The 23,524-nt window shown below is 39.3% G+C and overlaps 1 protein-coding gene across 1 annotated transcript in view; it reads right to left on the reverse strand.

Moving 5' to 3' along the window:
* Window positions 1-1,326: 1,326 nt before the first annotated feature.
* Window positions 1,327-23,524, reverse strand: part of LOC142161161 (hexokinase-1) — a 37,440-nt gene continuing 15,242 nt past the window's right edge. The window contains exons 4-18 of the mRNA XM_075216470.1: window positions 20,668-20,787; window positions 20,094-20,189; window positions 18,751-18,850; window positions 18,485-18,668; window positions 17,084-17,239; window positions 13,853-14,086; window positions 11,887-12,191; window positions 11,007-11,155; window positions 9,118-9,237; window positions 8,186-8,281; window positions 6,757-6,856; window positions 6,401-6,584; window positions 6,131-6,286; window positions 4,571-4,804; window positions 1,327-2,376 (exon numbers count right to left, since the gene is read on the reverse strand). Coding sequence (XP_075072571.1) covers window positions 2,232-2,376; window positions 4,571-4,804; window positions 6,131-6,286; window positions 6,401-6,584; window positions 6,757-6,856; window positions 8,186-8,281; window positions 9,118-9,237; window positions 11,007-11,155; window positions 11,887-12,191; window positions 13,853-14,086; window positions 17,084-17,239; window positions 18,485-18,668; window positions 18,751-18,850; window positions 20,094-20,189; window positions 20,668-20,787 — 2,379 coding nt within the window. The 3' untranslated portion in view covers window positions 1,327-2,231. The remainder of the gene's footprint in view (window positions 2,377-4,570; window positions 4,805-6,130; window positions 6,287-6,400; window positions 6,585-6,756; window positions 6,857-8,185; window positions 8,282-9,117; window positions 9,238-11,006; window positions 11,156-11,886; window positions 12,192-13,852; window positions 14,087-17,083; window positions 17,240-18,484; window positions 18,669-18,750; window positions 18,851-20,093; window positions 20,190-20,667; window positions 20,788-23,524) is intronic.

Below are 23,524 nucleotides of genomic sequence, written 5' to 3' on the forward strand. Positions count from 1 at the left end.
AACATGGGTAGTAGTGTTCTTGTCACTTGACAAAAATTGACTGGAAATTAATGTTATTGAGTTTAATAATAATGTAGGAACGAAAAAAGAGCCAAATTACGTGATTTTAGAAAAAAAAATAGGGATCCAAAACCATACGAGGGAGGTTTTACCAAAACCAAAACACGAAGTTAATCCAGATCCAAAATTAAAATCAAAACCCGGGGGTCAGAGAACATTGCTGCTTTAAATTTACCTCCCCCTCCAATTCAACATGGTTTTGCCAAGGTGCAAAGCTACTCATTTTTTTTTGCTTTACTTACCTTAATGAATCAGGCCCAATTTGTCTCCCAAGTCCTAGGTCTTTTGCAGACTGCGGTAGGTTTCTTCCAAGATTTTTCTATATCTTTAACTATTTTGCCCCAAAGAGCCCCTAGCATTGATATCAAAAAGCTCAATTGTGGTCTCGTTAGAACAGAGAATTATCCACCACAACAATAGTCTTCTTTTTTGCTACCCTCCCATAATGCACAATTTGTAATTTGCCCGGGCTATTATTGTCCCATGGACACTTTCTCCTATCTCTGACGTAGAAGACTATAACTCTGTCACAGTTGCCATAGGCCTTATTTTGTGACCTCTGAAGACAACTGACAGCACCAGTACTGAGGTGTAGAGAAGGATGAAATGACCATCTATTTAGTACCGCCAAGATGCCTACTTGTTGAAAATTGTTGCCATATTGAGAACAAAAATGGCAGTCAAGGACGATTAAGCCCATGACTTATGCTACGTCATCACAGCCCTATTGTTTTAATATCCTATGCAAAAATGTTCTTTATTTTTTAATTGATCAATGTTGTGACAGTTCTTATTCTTGGACACTGGAATCCCTTTCATATATCATCCTTTAAAGACAGGGTAGTTACAGGACACAATTGTATGGCAGTGGAAACACCTTCAAATATTGTAGAGCCTGAGATGAGAACTCTGCTGAATATTAACCTTCTCGCCAACTATTTAAATGTTAGAAGTGGGTCTATGTCACAATGTGACTACCTGCATCATTGCGGATGGAAGTTATGTACTGCTTAGCCAATCTTAATTTGCTGCTTGATCATATTTCTTATTAGCGTCAATGATTGATTCTATGCCATGACGTGCCCCCAACCATTTTTATTTGCTGTTTATTGATTAATTATGGATTTGTATTTTTTTGTTGTTGACTTCGCATTGCTAATCACTTCCTCCATCCACCTATCCATCTTTCTCCTTAGCAACCCTCACTCCACATTTTTAATATCATTTTCTCAATACGTAACAAATAAACACAAGGACACGTCAGGACACATTGTAAAAGTTTATTAACTTGATAAATAACATTAGTGAATCTAGTGTGGCATAATATGTTTCTCTGACCTAAATAAAATATGTCGGGCATTGTTTCGTAACACAGACGTTAAAAACACCTATCTCAACACATCCAATCACAGTGCAACAAAATATTTATATAAAAGTGGACAACCTCTCAGATCTTGGGGGGCATTAGCATAACAGCTAAAAAAAAAAAAAAATGGCCTCCCATGAACAGATACAGGTTGTATTTAGCCTGACATTAGAACAAAACATACATGTGGAATAGATACATACTAGTTACACAACACTATTCATACAAGCAATGAGAAATGTCAATGACACAAGAGTTACCATGTGCATCCTATGCTTTCTTAGGAATTTTGGGTGTATTCTATAAACTCTCAGATTGCTGGAACTGATACTGCCCCTGGCACCAGGACTACATCTGTTTGTAAGACGCAACCAATGGTAATATGTAGTAATGAAATAAAACAACGTAACAGGCTTTGTTTAAGTACTTTGTAGACTTTTGCCTTATGGCTGATAGAAGCCAGCTTTACATTAAGTTGCTAGCGCTGTCAACTGTAAAGCTGGTGAATCTAAAGAGGACAACTATACAAATGTCTTAACAAACTGATAAATAAAGTATAAAATAACAGAATAAATTATTAACAGATATCAATGGCCTACAAGTAGGTGGTATTAGCTGGGGAGTGATACAGACAGGAGTCCAGTACCAGCCAATGCTGGAGATAATACTCTTCATACGATGGTCTCCTATTTCCCTATGGTTAGATTCCTATGGACAGTGCAGCTGGAAGTTGCCCTGTTAAAGTTACTGCTTGAAATGAAAGTGCTGGAAAAGGCAGGAAAACACAAGCAAGATGACCCAATTTTTAATTCTGTTCAGCATCACGAAGTCTGCATCCGACAGCGGTGATCAGAGCGGCTCCCTTCCCACTGCCGTCCTCTGACAGGAGGAAGGACACATTACACTTTGGAGCAAGATCTGTAACTGTCTGGTGCATGATTCTGGAGAAGCTGCAAAAGAAAGATATTTTATTTTGTGTTTCAGCTCTGACAATGGAATACGTAAAAGTAACTACCTTCAGACTCCATTATCTGTGAGGTGTCCACATTAGTTATACCAAATGTCATCAGTAAAGAGTCATCCTTTTCCTGAGATAGGCAAAAATTGCATTAAAAAGGGCCCAATCTCGTGTAAGCATTGGCCTTAATAGGTTACACCACGATATTACCTGGGTGCTCACTATTCTGCTATTATCCTGTATGCACACTCTAAACCATTCACTGTGATTGTAATTCTCCAGCTCTGAACTTGCCTTTGCCTTCTAATTTTGTACTGCCACTGCTAAACTGGTTCCTGACCGAAGATGGTTTGACTGCTTTCTTCTCTGTTGTCTATTCATAATGCCTGAAAAATATGCACCAGTAACTTTGTGTATAAGTCCTGGTGGCAACAGAGTATCAGTGAGCAGATCTTCCTCTAAGGCCAAAGGAGACGCTAAAGCTGGAAATCACAAGTGGTGTGGGTTGAATCCACGGGCTTTGCCAATATTGGTGATACTATGTTGATGTCATGTGCCTATTTGGATGTCATCTAATAACATAAACTCCCCACTCTTGATATCCTGCGAATTCTATGATCACTTGCCGCATTTTGGACACAACTGTGGTCCAGCAGTAGGCCCTCCTCTATTCTGCTACGCTGAAGGAGGGGTAATAAAAATATACTTAGTGTTAGGTAGACATCCTTTATCTTCCAATATCTCTCTGACACTCTTTTCACAGTACAGTTTTATGTAATATTTGGGCACCACTGGTGGCTTAACTCTCCTGATACGCATTTCAGAAATGGTTTCCTTTCACAGGCAATTGGAGAACAGTCTAGAGTGTTCTCCAGCAAATTATGATGACACTTGATCTATTGGAGCCCCTGATCTGCCTTCACAACATATTTGTGATCATACTGACCACTGACAGTAGTAACATTTTATATTTACTGTTCACATGTAACACAATGCTTCCCCTTCCTCCTATATGGAGTAATATGAAGATTTTACATTTCTTTGCCTGTACAATTGCTATATATTTGCTGTATTTAACAGATTGAAAAAAAAACAAAAAACAACAACAACAACAAAAAACAGTAACATGTGGCAAGTACAAGGCTCTGGGCACCTCTCCAGTTGAGTCATTTATCCTTTTTAAAGGCCTTAAACCTAGGACCTATTAGGCCTTAAATTAACACTATAACCCTTCTGTCCTTTTGTACATAATCATATGTGCATATACAACCATGGGCTCCATTAACAAACTGTCTGGGGACATGAAAATAAAGATAACTGACTCTCATAAAGTAAAAGAAGGTTATGAAAATATATCTATTAATGTTTCCACCTGGTAATTCTGACTATCTAATGGAGGACTAACTCAGGGTTTGGGCAGTATAAAATTCTATAGCTGACAATAAGGTATTCATCTAGACTAAAGCATATTTAATTTAAATAATATTGGTCATACACAGCAATAATGCCGACACGCGTTTCGCTGTGTTGGCTTTATCCAAGCAAAACAGGCGACAGTGTTCAGATACATTCCGAAGACCAGAAATCACGGCTCAGCGTTTTGACTGTCATATTAGTGTTTTTAAAGCAGCAATGCCGGGTCCTGCGGCCTAACCCTAGCCCAACCCCTAACCCTAAACCTAACACTTACACTTAGCTTAGATGAGTTAGGCAGCGGGACCTGGCATTGCCACTTTAAAACGGCTAATATGACGGTCGCAATTTTAAATGATGTCAAAACGCTGTGTCGTGATTTCTTGTCTTCAGAATGTAGCTAAACACTGTTGGATACTTCACATGTCATTTTTAAGGCCAGTCTATATTTATTTATGGTCGGGCTAGTAAGCATCGGAGATTTTATGTTGTGAAACTAACTGTCGGTGTTATCATTACCGGGAACATGACTACCACCAGTCCAGGAGGAGACTTCACTATACAATAACTGAACAGGGTGAAGGAGGTCAATGCAAACTAGATCCAATGCCCTCCCAGTTAAGTACAAAGTTTAATTCATGATAAGGAAGGTAGATTGATTCAATGCATCCTTTGCTTCTACAAACAAAATAGCCCATGGACTGTACCATGTAGAATGGAGGAATAAATATATCATAGAATTACAGCATTTTAGTAAAAATATCTATACTTACTGTGGATGTAATTTATATAAAGTTCCATCAACGCCAACTGTGACCTCCAAATGGTCCAGGCCTCTGTTTTCCCGTATTTTATCCACAACAGCTGCCATGCCGGCACCGCACAACTGTGCTGCTCTTCTTGACACAACGCCACAAACCTCTTTGACGATTATACTGTCATCACAGGTGCTGTTCAGACCCAGCTGTTGGAGGATTGACCGTACTTGTAGCAATGCTAACCGATCACTGCAGGACAAGAAACACGTTGTGTTATCACCCCATGTCTTTCTGCAATGCTTATTTATATGCTCCGCTAAATGTGGATCAAAGTATGTACAGTTTCTTAGCATGAAATAAGAGATGTGCAAAATCCTGGCAATGAAATGGGGCAATTTGGACACAGACTTAGTCTAGACTGCTGAGTCAACACACACACAGGTTTTCTGTTGCTTAATTAGTCAATTAGTAAGTTAAATTATCATTCTCCTGCAATTACATAATCAAATGCCTGGTAATGGTTACATTGTACTCACTGCTATATATGAATACCTACATTATGTGTATAAAGCTTTAAACACAGGATGAGTGATTTTGTGAGCTGCACCAATGCTTATGATAATACAACCTATCGATTCACTAGGAACCAGTAACAACACTGAGAAACAAACCAATGGAACTAAAAGATAATTATTTAGCACTAAAAGCGTTAAACTACAATACAACAATCATTGAAAGTGGCAACAAATAGTATTCACCCCTTTTTTTTATTTTTTTACATCACAGATTTAGTATTTATATAGGTATTCTTACTGACCAACACCAAGTACCATATATTCAGTATGGCAAACATTCACTATTAATGCTGGTGAAGTATAAAGATATATACTACTTACAGTATATAATATGGACACGATATATAATATAAACCTTATGTGATTATATAAGGAATTCAAATGGAGAAAGCGCACACTCATAAGTGCTGTGACACTCCTATGATCCATACTAGGAATTGTTACTCCTTACAGAGTAAAGTTATATCAGACGTTACCTGTGAAATCCATACCCAGTATAGGCAACCTACAGCCGTATATCTTTATATGGCCACTTAACTCCTTGGTGACATCTCATTTTCATAAATATACAGTACAGTGTACATTATCCCATACCGATTACATATATGTATCAGCTTAGAACAATACAATGAAATGTTCTGTTTATGAAGTAATTGGATTTAAAAGGATTACAGATGACCCAATGATAAGTTTGTCATGTAATTTTAGGTGGCTGAATTTCCCCTTGGATAATGCAGAGAAGTATTTTCCTATGATTCTCACTCCAGGATATGTACAGTGAGGACAAGTTTCCGTTTTTAGAGCTGTCAAACTGGGTTCAGAATTTTCACCTCTAAAATTGCTAAATAAGGTTACTAAATAAGGTTACCAGTCCTTAGCTGTATTTACAGTTTGTTTTGTTGTTCTAGACTAGTGTAACTAAATACTGTACTACCTAAACTCATGACGTCCACCACTTATCCTCATATTCTGATTGGATAAATGGGTGGCTGTTACCTACCTCTCAATCTGTGAAAGGAATTTTGTTTCAAAGATACTTGTTGTTTTCAATGCCTCAGAAATCTGACCTCGGAACAGAAATCCTCTTTTTGTAAAGTCGATTAAAATGTTGCGTACAATTTCTCCTAAATACATTCCACTGATCATCTTCTCGTACCTAAAAGCAAAATAATTCATATTAATGAAGTATAATAAAGTATGAAATGCTATGTATCAAATATATGAAATATATCAGATTTTCAGAAGCCTTTCTGATGTCTGAACAGCATACCTTTGTTTTCCTGAATTAAGTGACAATTCATCAACAGCTTTGTCATATATTGTACGGATATCATCCAGACAGCCATTGTCACCAAATGCTCCCCATTCCATATTAACACACATCCTGCCTTCATCTCCATCCACCATTTCTATGTTTTTCATCTCTTCCATGTAACATGCATTGCTGCCAGTCCCTGAAACACAACAGGACAGTAACAAGTCTGCGTTGTAACACCCTTACTGTATATTTTTCTATATAAGCTTTCACAGTTCAGTGCCTCTGCAAGAGAGCCGCCGGACTGGACTATGTAACATTACGCTGTGTTGGAAAACTGGGAGTGTGAGGTCTATAGAGTAAACACTTACCCACAATTAGACCAATCTCACAGTTTGGATCTTCATATGCACAAGTCATCATTGTTCCAACTGTGTCATTTACTATGGCAACTACATCCAAGTCAAATTCCTATGAAAGGGAATAAAATAAAAACTATTCAAAACAAAGTGTTAGTGTTGCCACAGCGTAAATATAACTGTACAATCACAGTTTGCCCTATGATTCCAATCATTGGTATTTTAGGAGCTCTCCAGTTAGCAATTTTATTTCTCCTATTTCTCACCACCTCCCAGCATAACCTATTTTACTACAAGACGGTAACCATACTTACCTTGTAACTGAGATTAGTGTCGACTGCTACCACTGATTGCTCTGTCCGACTAAATGGTCCAGGCTGTAAGGTGTAGCACAGCATCACTGGATCTCCAGTTATAATCAATCACAACGTGTTATACTAAGATAACACGAATACGCTATATAATAACGTGCTATCATACAGTGCGGGGAAGACGGAATCCTGGTCACGAGACATGCAGGGGATTCAATGGTCAGCAGCTGCAGGCAGTTATCAATCACAATGTGTTATACTGTGATAACACGTATACGCTATATAATAACGTGCTATCATACAGTGCAGGGAAGATAGAATCCTGGACACGAGACATGCAGGGGATTCAATGGTCAGCAGCTGCAGGCAGTTATCAATCACAATGTGTTATACTGTGATAACACGTATACGCTATATAATAACGTGCTATCATACAGTGCGGGGAAGACGGAATTCTGGACACAGGAGACATGCAGGGGATTCAATGGTCAGCAGCTGCAGACAGCTCTGCTCTGTGGTAACAAAGTATGGGTACTGTCTTCTAGTAAAATAATTTACCCTGGGAGGGGGGTGAGATGAAAATAAATAAATGTAGAACCGCCTTAACTCTCCCCATGCTGTGTATATACAGTCAACTTTTTCTAAACAAATATGTCACAGAGCAGATGCTATCAACATAATCATCAACTATTTATATTGCGCCACTAATTGGAGTGTGGGAGAAAACCGGAGCACCCAGAGGAAACCCACATAAATAAACACGGGGAGAACATACAAACCTCACACAGGTAAGGCCATGGTTGGGAACTGACCCCAGTGCTGTGAGGCAGAAGTGCTAACCACTATGCCACCATGCTGCCCATATGATATGAAGTAAGTCAATGTTTCTATCATACTGACAAGTGGTCACCATTGTTTAACTCTGCTTATCTGTTGAATAATATCATCTTAACAAACAATATAACCCTGCAAATTAAATTTTATAATTGGGAAAATACCTATTCTGACAATTAAATTGCTAAATAAAGCCATTAGTTATACTACAATTACAGTAACTAGTTACATTTTATATATTGAATAAAGACGTGATTTCTTGTGTGCTGGATGTGCGGCTTATTAGTCATACATACCTCTCGTCTCTTAATTCCTTCTCTTAGTAGATTAACCACATCTTCCCCCTCACAGTCAGTTGCCTTGAAGCCTTTGGTCCAGGTTAGCAGGATACCCTACGAAACAAAATATTGCCTTATTGTCATAGCAGCTGTCCATCAAGCCTATTTAAGGCACATTTGGGTGTGGCACACTAGCCAGCCCTTACTAGATGTAAACCCCTATACCTGGGAGGTGAGCGCATCTGATTTTAACTGCATTTTAATGGTGTTTAAAGCATATAGGTCAGTGTAGGACCTGCATATAATGAGGTGCCCTTGACGGTGGGATGCAGGCTTAAAAGTTTTGATCAAAATATGAACTAATACCTCATGTTTTCATTTTGCTAGACACACACAGATATGCAGTGTAAAGGATAAGAGCTGACAACTGTCTTTTTGTTTTAGCAGGATACCCTGTATATATGTATATTTATATACCTAAAATATAGATATAGTTTTATCGCAAGCCATTGACAGAATATAGCCATGCAAGTCTAGTCACAATATTCTATGTAAAGGGTCTAAGCAGTGGAGAAAAAATGTGTGGAACACCTCCTTCGGCAATTAGAGCATTTGGTTTGATGCCGCAGAATTTGAGGCGCTCCCTAGAATACTATTTTTGATATTGTTAAAAGCGAATTTAGTAATTGAATCTGTCTTCATTGAAATATATATATATTTTATTTAATGTCATAATTTTAAGGTTTTCCTTTGAAACATGCCGAATGCGGTGGTGCCTGGCTTTCTTTCTGATGGAGCACTAGCCCAAAGTGCGTTACCCACTGCAGAATGTTACTGCCCATAGGTTACTAAAGGTAATGATTTAATTGATAGAACATTTTAGGCAACAGAGGTAAAGCTCATTGTTTCTATGACAGAACCCACAACCCACCGCAGCCCGTGTGACTCACAGCGTCCAAACTGGTCTGCTTGCAGGGGAAGGAGAAGGTGAAGCCCAGGGGAAGTCGTGCTCCTTTAATTCCCATGTAATCCAGGAAATCAGAGATGCAATGAACAATATGATCAAACAGCTGAAAAACAGGCCATAATATTATTAGTAATTTCTACACAAACTAGACACAACAAATAGTTACTGCAAGTGATATAATTTAATAAAAACGGTTTGTTTTTTTTAAAGGTGCCTCAGTCACTGCCAAAATGGAGTCAGCTATCTTGTGGATTGAAATAATGTTGCTGACAGACCAATGCGCTATGCACAGCCAACAACATGGCTCCTTGCGTCTCAGTACCATCAATGGTTTCTAATAAATTGATAGGGGCCGCTTTAATTAGCAACTAGGTGCTGGATTAGCATCATGTAGCATGTTTCTGTGTGATGTTTGGTAATGCACTTTGCTCATTTTTATGAAAAATTAACAAAAATGAGAGAAGTTACATTACCATAATTGTTGGAAAAATGCGTATAAACAAAGCGCGCAAGGCCCCATAGAGTGCATTCTCAGGAATATTGGTTCAGCACCCCGTGGAGTTGATGCATTTAGACAATTGCTGGTGACATAAATTGTTTACTTATAAAATAAATTGCTTTCTCACACATTTATTGGAGAAATTATATGGCAGCCTGTTTCTGAAGTAAAAAAAAAATTTTTTTTTTTTAGTTTTGTTTTGTTTCAACTTTGTTTATTGAAAGCTTATAGCTAGATAAAGCTCCAGCAATGTCACAATATAACACATAGATCACAAGGCTTTCCATTTTCAAATATATCAATCAAAAAATAGAATACAAAAAGAAGAAGAAACATATATGGAGAAAGAACAACTAGAAAGAGGGTAGACAAAGGGCCGGAGGTAGGGGGTTATGGGATGATAGTGGGAGGAGGACCACAAACGTCCAACACACTGTCAATGTACTTGAAGATTGGAGGTAGGTTGATTATATTGGTGGCGTTGTCTCAGGCTTGGCATCCTATGACAAAATCAACCTGGCCATCATCATGTATAAACTTAGGAAGGAGGGTTTTTAAACGGATAACAAGCATTTCTGTATAAGTCTTAACATCTATATTAAGAAGCGAAATCGGGCCGTAGCTGGGACGCAGGGAAGGTTTCTTCCCGTCTTTCGAGAAAACTGGGATATGGGCTTCTAAGGATTGTTTGGAGAATTTTGACTTGGCTGAAAGCACATTAAACGCCTGGAGGAGCAAAGGAACAAGCTGAGATTTGAAGGTCTTAAAATAAGATATGGAAAAGCCATCTGGACCAGGACTCTTTCCCAAGGGAGATAAAGAGATAGCCTGTTCCAGCTCCTGAGATGTAAAAGCAGCTCCAAAGTTTCCCTATCCTCCGCTGAGAGTTGTGGGAATTTAACAGACTTCAAATAGCTATCGATCTCCCGCCAGCGATCCCGTCCCCTAGTTCTCAATGTGAAGCCAGCAATGCTATATAATTTTTAATAGTAAGAACGGAAAGTGGCAGCTATTTTCCCTGTTTCAAAATGGGAATGTCTACAGTCGTCTTTAATCGATTGGATGAATGAGCTAAGTCTTTGAGCTCGTAGAGATCGAGCCAACATCTTCCCTGGTTTATCGCCCCATTGGAAGAAGTTTTATTTTATTGGTTATTAAGACATTCAATGCTGTCCCCGTCTCCACCAATTCTGTACATAGCTCCTTAGATAAGGCAAGGCCTTGTGGTCAGTAAAAAAAAGTTTTATAATGTCCAATGCTTGGTAATATCAGAATACAACAAGCAAGTCATTATAAAGTATCTTCTGCATCTAGTCTGCAATTGCGCAAAATATATATAAAACAAACAAACATATTATATGTCTGTGACCTACCTCCTCCCCTGTCCCTTGCATGGAATCTATAGGAATGGCATAGATTTTATTATGCATTTCCACGGTTCTCCTTTTTCCACTTCGAATCTTGACAAGTAAAACTCTAAAGTTTGTTCCTCCGAGGTCCAGAGCCAGAAAATCACCGTTTTCTACAAAATAAAATATACAACTAAAATAATCATACAAAAACATGCCAAATGCTATGCTAAAAGCTAAAGAAAACAACTTAAAACCCCCCCCTAAACTGAAGCCAATTGAACGTTTACATCAAGAATGAATTCTCAATCAATAACTCTCTGATGCAAACTCTGGAGCAAATTACTGACTTCCATGGGGGTTATGTACTGTAAGCGCAAATGTGCAGTGACATATAGAGTAGCTGCCAAGATACAGGAATATCATCATCAGCATCATTTATTTATATAGCGCCAACATATTCCGTCGCGCTTTACAATTGGGGACAAAGGAATAGTCCCAGGTTTTAGAGAATAGCCTCTGGAAGTGTCCCTATTTAAATAATGACCACATATACAGCAAGCTTGAAAAGGGGAATTCCCTTTTCCAAACGAGGGTACCCCCGATTGTGTAGATGTCGGGGGTTAGAGAGACATGGCACTTTTAGTGCCTTTTCCCCTTCCCCTGCACTTCAGATTTTTTCTGTAGTGCACTGACCTAGCTCCGCTCCCTCAGTGACATCATCACTCTGCTGCCTCCACTCCCAGCTCCCACCAGCGATGGTGGGCCATAGGTAAGTACATTTTTTATTACTTTGAACTCCTTCAGTGACAGATGTATAACTACATTTCTAAGGCATATGGAGGTTTATCTATAGATTTTAATTATTGCTGCATTTATCTCCCTTAATAATTTATGGCCGTACCTGTTCCGTCTGGTGTACTGCGAACAAAGGTTGGCAACATTTTAACTTTTGCAATGTCATGACTTTTTTTCTTCAGTCCACTCTCTATCTCGATCCGCATTCTTCTCTTCACCTCCAGCAGCTGCTCGTGCGTGAGGCTGAACTCCTCAAGTGTCTCGTCTATCTGCCTTCTCTGCTCGGACAGCCGGTAAGCCACTGCTGTCACCATAGCAGCTCCCTTACCACTGCCGCTCTCTGACAATAGAAACCGTACGTCCGAGTCAGGGACCAAACGCCGCACTGTTTTATGTAAGCGCCTGGAATACCTGCACAAAAGCAACACAAAAAGTCAGAAAATGTTCAATGTCGGAAATACATATATAAAAAAAATACAAATAAAAACGAATATATATTTAATAAACTGCATATGAATATCTATATATTTAAGAAACTTTCAGTGGTGAAAATGCAAATATATGCAAAGGCACACATGATTACACAAAACCAATGTAAATTTAGTATAAAACTGCAGTGACCAAGGTGACGCAGTGCAGTATCCTTAAAGGAATTACAATTAAATATTTTTCAAGTTGTAATTATAACCACAAATATGAGGAAACCTATAAGTCATTTGTAGGACTAAAATCTGTCTACACTGACTTATACGGGAAGGGGAGGGGATAGGGGTGTGAATGATTGTACTGCAACACATTGGTACATAAGTTATTTGTGTGGGCAATCTGGTGTGTATAAAATATATATTTTTTTTAAAAAGATTTGTATTTACCACCAGACACCAATGTGAATGTATTACAGTTTTAGGTGAAAGCTACAAGCTCAGAGTGAACAGAATCAGTGTCTAAATTTCATGCAGTGTCCAAATTACACAAGGGGCTAGATTTACTAAGCTGCGGGTTTGAAAAAGTGGGGATGTTACCTATAGCAACCAATCAGATTCTAGCTGTCATTTTGTAAAAAGTACTAAATAAATGATACCTAGAATCTGATTGGTTGCTATAGGCAACATCCCCATTTTTTCAAACCCGCAGCTTAGTAACTCTAGCCCAAGATCTGGCTGGATCACTTCCATCATCAACAGTGCCTGTTATTACATTTGGAAAATGACCACAGACACAGGCAGATAGCAGCCATATTTTGACTGGATTAACCAACATGTCCAATAATGACTGGATCAATTTCAAATGGATTATTATGAAGCATCACAGCTGATTCTGGGCCACACACACCTTGCAATATTGGACCAAATTTGCTATGTATATGCAGTGCTAAAAATAGCAGCTCATTTTCATATTATAGTCAACACGCTAAGAGCTATATTCAGTTGTGAGATAAATTCCATTCCAGAACCACTTTTTGGGGGAATCTTTTCTCCTCTGTTTAATTTATGCATAATTACCACCAGATTTAATGCCACAATAGCAGAAATGCATGTGTAACAGAAGAACTATCTATAAATTGCTTCTGTCAAATGTATCGTTATTCTTTGTAACTACAGCTAAAGATTAATTGATTTTTTTTATTAAAAAAGTTGACCAAAGAAAGATCAATTCTGATTAGAAAATAACAAGTCACCAACTTCAAGAAAGATGTGTCTTATATTATTGGTTCTTAGTTATTATTAATTAGTTAGAAAAAATATAACGTTTTCCTGTATTGATTTTCCTACTAAAAAACCTTGCTTTGTAAATACAGCTTTTAGCTATTCTGATTGAGGACAGTAAAGTAACAAGGAGGCACAGTGGTTAACTATGCTACGCTGGGGCCTAGGGTTTAATTCTGAGAAGGCCTTTATTTGAACGAACCTCTGCATGGGTATGTATTATTTGCTTGGCTTTCCTCTGGTCTATTCCCACGGTTCAAAGACTTACTTGTATGTTGTAATTTTGGGTGCAATATCCTGTCTGTGGAGGTCACCAACACTGGACACATTTTAACATTCTAACAAAAATAAACCCATAGCACTTACTGTGGATGCATCTTGTAAAGTGACCCATCAATGCCTACTGTGGTACGCAACCTGGGAGTCCCTTTATTATCTCGCAGACGTCTGAGGATGCCGCCCAGTGTAGCCGCTATCAGGTTAGCGGAACGGAAGGAAACAATGGTACATACATGCTGCACAGCAATGCAGTCTTCATGGGAGGGTTCTACCCCCAGCCTGGTCAATATTTCTTTGGCTTTGCTTAAACCTTCTTTACTCCTAGAAACAAAAAGTAATCATTTCATTTACAACACTGCCACACATAGATTAAACACAAAATTACCATACATAGCTTAAATAACAAAACACTGAGGGTTATATTTACTAAACTGCGGGTTTAAAAAGTGGAGATGTTGCCTATAGCAACCAATCACATGCTAGTTATTTATTTAGTACATTTTACAAAATGACAGCTAGAATCTGATTGGTTGCTATAAGGCAACATCTCCACTTTTTCAAACCCGCAGTTTAGTAAATATACCCCTGAGAGTTATTTATGAAGCACAAAACAGTCACTCCACAGGGCCTAGATTTTTTCCAAGATGCACAGGGTAACAGCAAGATTGTCGCATTTGCAGAGGAGCAGCAGTATGCACAGACTGAAGGTGCGACGTAGTGAGGCATTACGAGCAAAGCATGTAGTAAGCGCTTCGATTTACAGAGCAGTGCAGAAACAAAATTTAATTATTATTGTTAATTATTGCAATGAGATAAAAGAGTAGAGAAGGGGAGTTCCTTATCATGTCTGGCCATGTACCCAACACAATAGAACTGGAATTCTACACCAGCTCAGAGATGGCACAGATTGGGTTCAATCCTAGACTTTGAATGACAAAACAGATTGAATGCACAGTGCAATGTCGATTCAAATAAAATAAGTAAATAATTTAAAAGTAGGCAGCATTGGCACTCCAAGGTGCAAATATTGTTAATTATCCTAGCCCTACAGCATAGGGTGGACAGGAAGAGCCCCAACCCCTTCATAGAGGCATCAGCCCTGCACTGACCAGTCTGTGGTTGGTTATCACTATAGCAGGGATAGCCGATGCTCGTAGAAACCATCTGTTTAGTGCTAAAGGTGGTCATCACTATAGCAGGGGGACCAGAAGCTCGTAGAAACCATCTGTCTAGCGCTGGGAGTGATCATCACTATAGCAGGGGGGCCTGAAGCTTGTAGAAACCATCTGTCTAGCGCTGGGGGTGGTTACCACTATAGCAGGAGGACTAGACGCTCGTAGAAACCATCTGCCTAGCACTGGGGGTGGTTATCACTATAGCAAAGGCGCCCAATGCTCATAGAAACCATCTGTCTAGCGCTGGGGGTGGTTATCACTATAGCAGGGATAGCCGATGCTCGTAGAAACCATCTGTCTAGTGCTAGAGGTGGTCATCACTATAGCAGGGGGACCAGAAGCTCGTAGAAACCATCTGTCTAGTGCTAGAGGTGGTCATCACTATAGCAGGGGGACCAGAAGCTCGTAGAAACCATCTGTCTAGCGCTGGGAGTGATCATCACTATAGCAGGGGGGCCTGAAGCTTGTAGAAACCATCTGTCTAGCGCTGGGGGTGGTTACCACTATAGCAGGAGGACTAGACGCTCGTAGAAACCATCTGCCTAGCACTGGGGGTGGTTATCACTATAGCAAAGGCGCCCAATGCTCGTAGAAACCATCTGTCTAGCGCTGGGGGTGGTTATCACTATAGCAGAGGTACCCAATGCTCATAGAAACCATCTGTCTAGCGCTGGGGGTGGTCATCACTATAGCAGGGGAACCTGATGGATGTAGAAACCATCTGTCTAGCGCTGGGAATGGTTATCACTATAGCAGGGGGACTAGACACTTGTATAAATCATGTCTAGCGCTGGGTGTGGTCATCACTATAGCAGGGGGACCTAATGGATGTAGAAACCATCTGTCTAGCGCTGGGGGTGGTCATCACTATAGCAGGGGAACCTGATGGATGTAGAAACCATCTGTCTAGCGCTGGGAATGGTTATCACTATAGCAGGGGGACTAGACACTTGTATAAATCATGTCTAGCGCTGGGTGTGGTCATCACTATAGCAGGGGGACCTAATGGATGTAGAAACCATCTGTCTAGCGCTGGGGGTGGTCATCACTATAGCATAGGTACCCAATGTTCATAGAAACCATCTGTCTAGAGCTGAGGGTGGTCATCACTATAGCAGAGGTACCCAATGTTCATAGAAACCATCTGTCTAGAGCTGAGGGTGGTCATCACTATAGCAGAGGGACCCGACGCTCATAGAAACCATCTGTCTAGAGCTGAGGGTGGTCATCAGTATAGCAGAGGGACCCGACACTCGTAGAAACCATCTGTCTAGTGCTGGTGGTGGGTGAAAATTTGTTTTTCTTTTTATATATTGTACATTGCACCAGAAAATATCTTGCACTATGACTAATGTAATACAGAAAAGTAACACAGGGAATAAAAACATATACAATATTCCCTTGCTCTCCTGATTTATTTTAGGGCTAAAGTGAGCAGTATTTTAGGGGAAAACGGAAAACATTATTCAGCTGAAACATGTGGCACTAAAGGGGGGGGTGGGGGGTGTAGACCTTGAGGTGCACTGGAGCAAAACCAAAGTGTTTTGCAGGCCGCATCAAATGTGCTTTGTAAATAAGGCCCTTAGTATTGTAACATAACTTCCAATCCCATGTCTGCCATAAACAGACTCATGCCAACCACAGGCACTGTCCAGGATCCACTATACTCCTGTGCGTCTCTTATGTGCCCAGGTTGATGCCTACCACAATCTCCTGCATACCATATAGTGCTGGTTGCTCAATGTGCCCAACACGGTCACCCTTATCTTATTTCTCCCTTTTAATAGTGATTAATGGTCTCTCCATGTTAGCAGGGATAAGAACACTCTGCCAGCCTGGAGAGTGAGCCTCTGTGATTTTATCCAATAAAATTGTAATGCTCCCAATCAATGAAATAAGAGGTGGTTTTAGCCATGCAGGGAATCGGCAAAGGCTTCTTGTTGAATACAAGTGACTTCAAAGTATTGCACAGCAACTGTGGTTACAACAAGTGTCTATTGCTGTGATAGAGGAGAGCGAAGCTGAAGCCATCTGCGAGACTGCACGGACTTCAACACCACTGGATACAGCATTATCTATTGATTCCTGGGCCGCAGAAGGTGGCCTGCACTAGCTTACACTATCAACATAGACGTTCACTTACTTCTCTATGGCAGAAACATGTTTCGTTTCAAATTTCCCTCTAGTTAATAATTCTGGAGTGATTCTTCCTTCAAAAAGAAGTCCCTCTTTGGCCATTTTTACCAGGATAAGTCTGACAAGTTCTCCCATGTACATGCCGCTGACCATCTTTTCAAACCTGTGGAGAAAAACACATTGTACCAATTGCTGCAAAGCAATATTTCCAGGCAGAGTAATTATTCGATGGTAACAATAACCAAAAACCTTCTCTCACCATAGCTGGTGATCATTGCCATTCGGTTTCCACTCTTTTTAGAAACTCCTCAGGTGCACTACATGTAGTAGTCAATAGCCCGCACATTTATAGAGGATAAGGGGTTATCTTGACATTGTTTGATGACCCATGTAGGGCTTTTTTATATTCTTTGCAGCAGTAATATATTAAGTTTTCCGGCTCTATAACCAGTATTTAATTTGTAGGTAAAAATGTAATGCTGTACACAGAGCAACACAATGGGGGAGATACCACCAGCTGCCCCTGGCCATGCAGGCTGAACCACAAAATCACCCCCCACCCAGCATAATACCCTCTGTAAACATTTTCTACCCTCTCTCTCCCTGTAATCAATTTTCTCTCTTGTCTGTAGTTCATTTCCTCCCACCTTTCAATTCATTTCTCACCTTCTCTTATAATTAAATTCATTCCTGAAGTAGAAAAATATAGACGGCACGGAAGTTCTGAGGGTAGTTAGGTTATTAAGTGACCAGACATATTTGTAACTACTCCATCTAAAGAGGAGTCACTATTCGGTTAGTGACAGCAGCACAGCACCTGCTCTCCGCTGTAGACAAGGATTCACTAGAACGAGTGGTCACTTCATAACATCCTTCCCTGTATATATCCTTTATTACTTCTCTTAATTCTGTCATAGTTGGGGCTGATGGAAGTAAGTATCTGATGCTGTTTCACAGTGTTTCGGCACAAATTGATCACTGTCTACAAATTACAATACTTCCTAGTCTGCCACAATCGCATAGATGTGCAATGTGCCTATATATTTGCCTTTTCTACAAAGCAGCTTATTTCTTAAACTGAATATCAAAATGTACCCTAATATTTAGTAAGTAAAAGGCTTGCAGACTTGCTCTGCATGGATTTGTGAACTTACAGATGGGTAGAACCTCTGATGTCACAGCAGCTTAGCTCACTGTAACCTCAGCTTGCTGACCTGTATCAGACTGTCCTAAAGATGTGCGATGTCTGTAATTGAACAGGGAGCGAATACTATTTAATTTATTTCTTAACAGCGCAGTGAATAATCAATGCAGCACTCACCAGCGTATTTTATCTACATGCTTCCCAAATTAAACTTTCAATTTTGGGGTTCAGCATGAACTGCTTTGGATGTGTAAAGATACTTACAGCTGTTTTCCTGGATTTAGGGAACCTCTGTCAATCTCTCTATCAAATTCTGTCCTAATGTCCTCCAGGGATCCATCATCTCCAAAAGCTCCCCACTCTGTATTAATGCACATTCTGCCTTCATCTCCCTCCACTAAATCAATGTGCCTCAGCTCCTCCATGTAGCAGGCGTTTGTTCCAGTACCTTGGAAGACAAATCACAATAAGTTGAGTGCCACCACATCCATGGTTAGGACCTTACCAACAAAATGATTATATCACATTACCTATGATTATACCAACTTCACACCGCTGATCATCAAACCCACAAGTCATCATAGTCCCAACTGTGTCATTCACAACAGCCATAATATCTGCATCATAGTCCTAGGGAATGAGCAGAAGACAGGGCTTGGATGATGCTTACAAATAAGCCTTAGGGGTACATATACTAAACTGCGGGTTTGAAAGAGTGGAGATGTTGCCTATAGCAACCAATCAGATTCTAGCTGTCATTTTGTAGAATGTACTAAATAAATGATAACTAGCATCTGATTGGTTGCTATAGGCAATATCTCCACCATTTCAAAACCCACAACTTGATAAATTTACCCCTAACAATGGATGTATTATTAGAAAAGAAAACATATGCTTGAGATGCTCTTGAAATCTTTGTATACTAGACAGAAAGAAATATGTTGCCTCACTAAGAAAGACCATCAGAAATAACCAATGAGCTTTCAGTGTTCATTAGTTAACTTGTACAGTACCTATAAAGGCATATTATAATAGGATACTGGGCAGCTCTTCCCTGTGTTCATTCTTGTTATTCCACCTTACACTCCATTTATATAGCTTACATGTGTCTGTTACAAAAGAAAGCCTGTGTCACTAACACCGAAGATTTCTGGAACAAATCACTTTTTTCCATTGCCCTGATGATTTGAATGGGCAAGAATAATTTTTATAAATTAAATATGCGTCTATTTATTTCACTCTTTTACATTTTTGTGTGTAACTTTGCACTTTGTATTTATAGCTTTCTTATGGATTGTTGGCATTTATAGGACAGTACAGTGGCCTACTGGTTAGCACTTCTGCCTCACAGAAATGGGGTCATGAGTTTGATTTCTGACCATGGACTTATCTGTGTGGAGTTTGTATGTTTTCCTTGTGTTTGTGTTGGTTTCCTCCGGGTGCTCCGGTTTTCGCCCACACTCCAAAAACATACTGGTAGGTTAATTGGCTGCTATCAAAATTGACCCTAGTCTATACCTCTCTGTCTGTGTGTGAGTGTGTGTCTATATTAGGGAATTTAGACTGTAAGCTCCAATAGGGCAGAGACTGATGTGAATTAGTTCTCTGTACAGCGCTGCGGAATTAGTGGCGCTATATAAATAAATGATGATGATGATGATAGGTCCCTTCCCTGGGCTCTAGGGGGAGGTGGTGTTATCCTAACGGCTTCTACTACATGCTCTGCTCCACTCTGTAGGGCAGCTAAAGATTCAGACTACGGGTACGGCTTTATATATACACAGCATCTATAATGTCTTTATAAATTACAGCTGTTTCTCGCATAGAAAGTAATTACAAATACCAGATAATCCATTAAAGATAAATGACTTACTCCTCGTTTCTTGATTGCCTTGTTTAGCAGTTTAACTACATCCATGCCCTCCACACCACTAGCTTTGAATCGCTTGGTCCATGTAATCAATATACCCTTTGGAAACAATAATGATATCAGTGAAGTGTTCTAGCAATATGGCAGCTACAACTGGGAGAGATATAAAATACACGAAAACTTTACTCGCCTGCTAAACTCCAGCATAAAGAGAACCTAACAATATTATATCAGTCAAAAAACATTTCATGTAAATTTTAGTCAATATAAAACAGTAAAAATAAATAAATACAACGCTTCTTACAGCCACATTTAAAGATAAATCAAATTAAATCAAATTATACAACTTTTCAGGAGAGCACACATGGTCTATCATTATATTAATGGTAATTCCCTATAAATATGATTGCTTCATTTATTGCAACTATAATTCAGGGGCCGTGATTGCTTAGCTCACTATCTGATGTAGTATCACATTCCCAATTATTGATCTGAGCATAATAGTTATAGTTTAGCAAGAACAGTAGTTCGGTTGTAAATAAGGTTGTATAAATCACACAGTACACATCGTTATTACCTCATCTAATTTTGACTGCGCGCATGGGAAGGAAAAAGTGAATCCAACAGGCAGCTTCTTGTCCTTAATCTGCTTCTTTTCCATGAAATCTCCGAGGCACTCGGCAACATGGTCAAACAGCTAATGGGACAAAACACATTTATATTGTAACATTCACAACAACCGTGTCTACATCAAAGGTGATCCAGACTTTGTTATTCTTCAAACTAGAAACCTTCTACTTACTGCTATTATCAATTACGACAATTTGGGCCTTTTGTTATACTGGCTCAGTGGTTAAGCTATCTAATACACACACACACATATATATATATATATATATGTACATACATACACACACATACACACTATACCTGAACAATAGTATGTGCAGAAGTGTAAGTACGATGGTTCCGTGTGTAGAATGATTTTGTGAAGATGCAAGATCATTGATTTCATTGTGAATGCTAAAAAATGTTTTAAACGCTGTATTCCATGCTGAATTTCTGCTTTAAAATGCTGGAAATCAGCATGGAATACATGGATAAATGGGTGCAATTTTTTACCGTCATTTTATAGCGTTTAAAACATTTTTAAGCATTCACAATTAAATAAATGATTCTCGCATCTTCACAAAACCTATCATTGTACACAGGGAACCATCGTACATACACTTCTGCACATACTATTGTTGTGGTATAGTGTGGCAGGTGCTAGTTATAATGGGCTACAGATAGAATTACCCTGGTAAAGAATGAACACAAAGGTTAATTGTCAGCTGTTTAATGACATATTGTTTCTTAAGTCCCAAGCCCTGTAGTGAGCAGTAAAAGCTGTCCAGCAGTAATTCAGCATTACTCTACAGGTTGCAGACATACATTGAGCCTCACTGACATCAAGCATCCAGGACATCTGTTAGATCATGTCACACGATTGTCGTCAGAATGGTGAACTGACAATGAGTTTGTAGGAATGCAGCAGAAAAAAAATAGACAAGAGAATCCTATTTATTACAGTTTATGGACGACAACAGGAAAATACTGAACAAACGTCAGCCGTCTATCAGTCAGATGCAATATGATGCCACTGAGAACATTTTCTATTATAGGAATGGCTTCAAAGTATCAGATTTCCTTTCAGGACCTTTAAACTAAAAAAAAAAACCAACAAAAAAAAACCCAAACCTAAAGCAAGAGATTCAAATGTTATTGGCTGTAATGCAGTAATAGCTGCAAGTAAACATATTTTACATGGAATTTTAATGCAGTTCTGTTGTGTATTTGACTCTGCTCCCTACAGCATTTGTTGCTTTATAAACTAAACTAAAATATAGGAACATTCTAGTGTGACAACTGTGTGTGGGAGGGGTACACATTAGTACACATACAGCTAAAGCTGTATGTGTACTAATTACACCATGCATTGTACTGGCAGGATGTAAACATATTATCTCCTTCCATCTCTGTATCTACATGTCCCTTCCAATAAAATCCCTTTTATATCTACTCATTTGTGGTCACATCCTCTTAGTGAGAATGTTTCCTGCAGACACATTAATGAATTGATAGTAACACAAATCTAAGAGTCAGCATGCACAAAATGATTGTGCGACATACAAGAAGGTGATTTGAAATCTCACAGTTGAAAAGCCACATAAGTGTGTGGTATCAGCTGGGGCAGGCTGTAAAGGAGTAGTAAAAGGACATTTGCCCCCCAAAGCTGCCCCTCCATTTTTATTTTGAGGCACTGAAGAAACTCTCTGGTTTCATCCTGTTCCCCACAGTCATTACAGCCAGACAAGGCTGAGCGGATGTACTTGCAGTTAGGACCAGCTGAAATGAAAGTCTGTACAACAGTCACAGTGTACTTTCAATCCCACTGGTAATGTCAGGCTGTTGGAAATACTGGTGGTGGCTATTGATTAGCATAGCCCCTGCTTTTATGGCTGCTCATTCCAATCTTCTGGCATCTCTGAACAAACCACTAAATACACATCCTCTACTCCCTGCTCATGGAATTTATTTCAATGTGTGCTGCAGAACTATGCAAACATTCTTTCAAACATTCAAAGTCTGCATTGTTCTAGAATAATAAACCATACTCCCTAATTTGCAGGGACTGTTGCAGGGATTTACCTATTAAAAGTTTTGTCATTTCCATTAAAGGTAATTTACAGAAAAAGTAATTTATTTTCTTTTACTTTTTATTTTCAAACCATATAAAAGTAAATAGACACATTTCTTTAAAAAGAGGAGGAAAATAAACAGTCCAAATGCAAAACACCAGTACTGGTACTGCAACTTAACAACTAGACATTGTAAAGAAGCAGTGTTATATCCATTGATATCTAACTGATTAAGAGTGGACAAACAAGTATGTGGATGAAAAGAATCGTTTTTAGGTTCAAACGGGGTTTTATATTCTATATGGGGGGCACTGAGAGATGGGAGAGAGAGAAAGACGTATAGGAAAAGTTAGGCATGGGGGAGGGGTGTAAAAGAGCAAGTGTCTTAGGCATTCCCTAGAACAGGAAAGTGGTGTTTATAGAACCATCGCGTCCACATCACTTGGTACTTTGTTACGGTGTTCTTCAGAAGGGCAGTAATGTATTCCATGGAAGAAATGTACCATATGCGATTGAGCAACTCCGGTCTAGAGGGAGTCATTGGTTGTTTTCAGGCTCTGGGAATAAGCAGTTTAGCTGCCTGACTGATATGTGCAATTAAACGGTCGGTGGGTTTACCAATACCGGGGATCGGTCAATTAAGTAAAATCTGTAGAGGTGCCCTGCGGACTTGTATCCCATTGGTTTGGTGAATGACATGGAGGTCCCAGAAATCCCAGATTACTGGACATTCCCACTTGGAAGAAAGTGCCC

This window comes from Mixophyes fleayi, chromosome 6 (genome assembly GCF_038048845.1).
Source record: "Mixophyes fleayi isolate aMixFle1 chromosome 6, aMixFle1.hap1, whole genome shotgun sequence".
NCBI lineage: Eukaryota > Metazoa > Chordata > Amphibia > Anura > Limnodynastidae > Mixophyes > Mixophyes fleayi.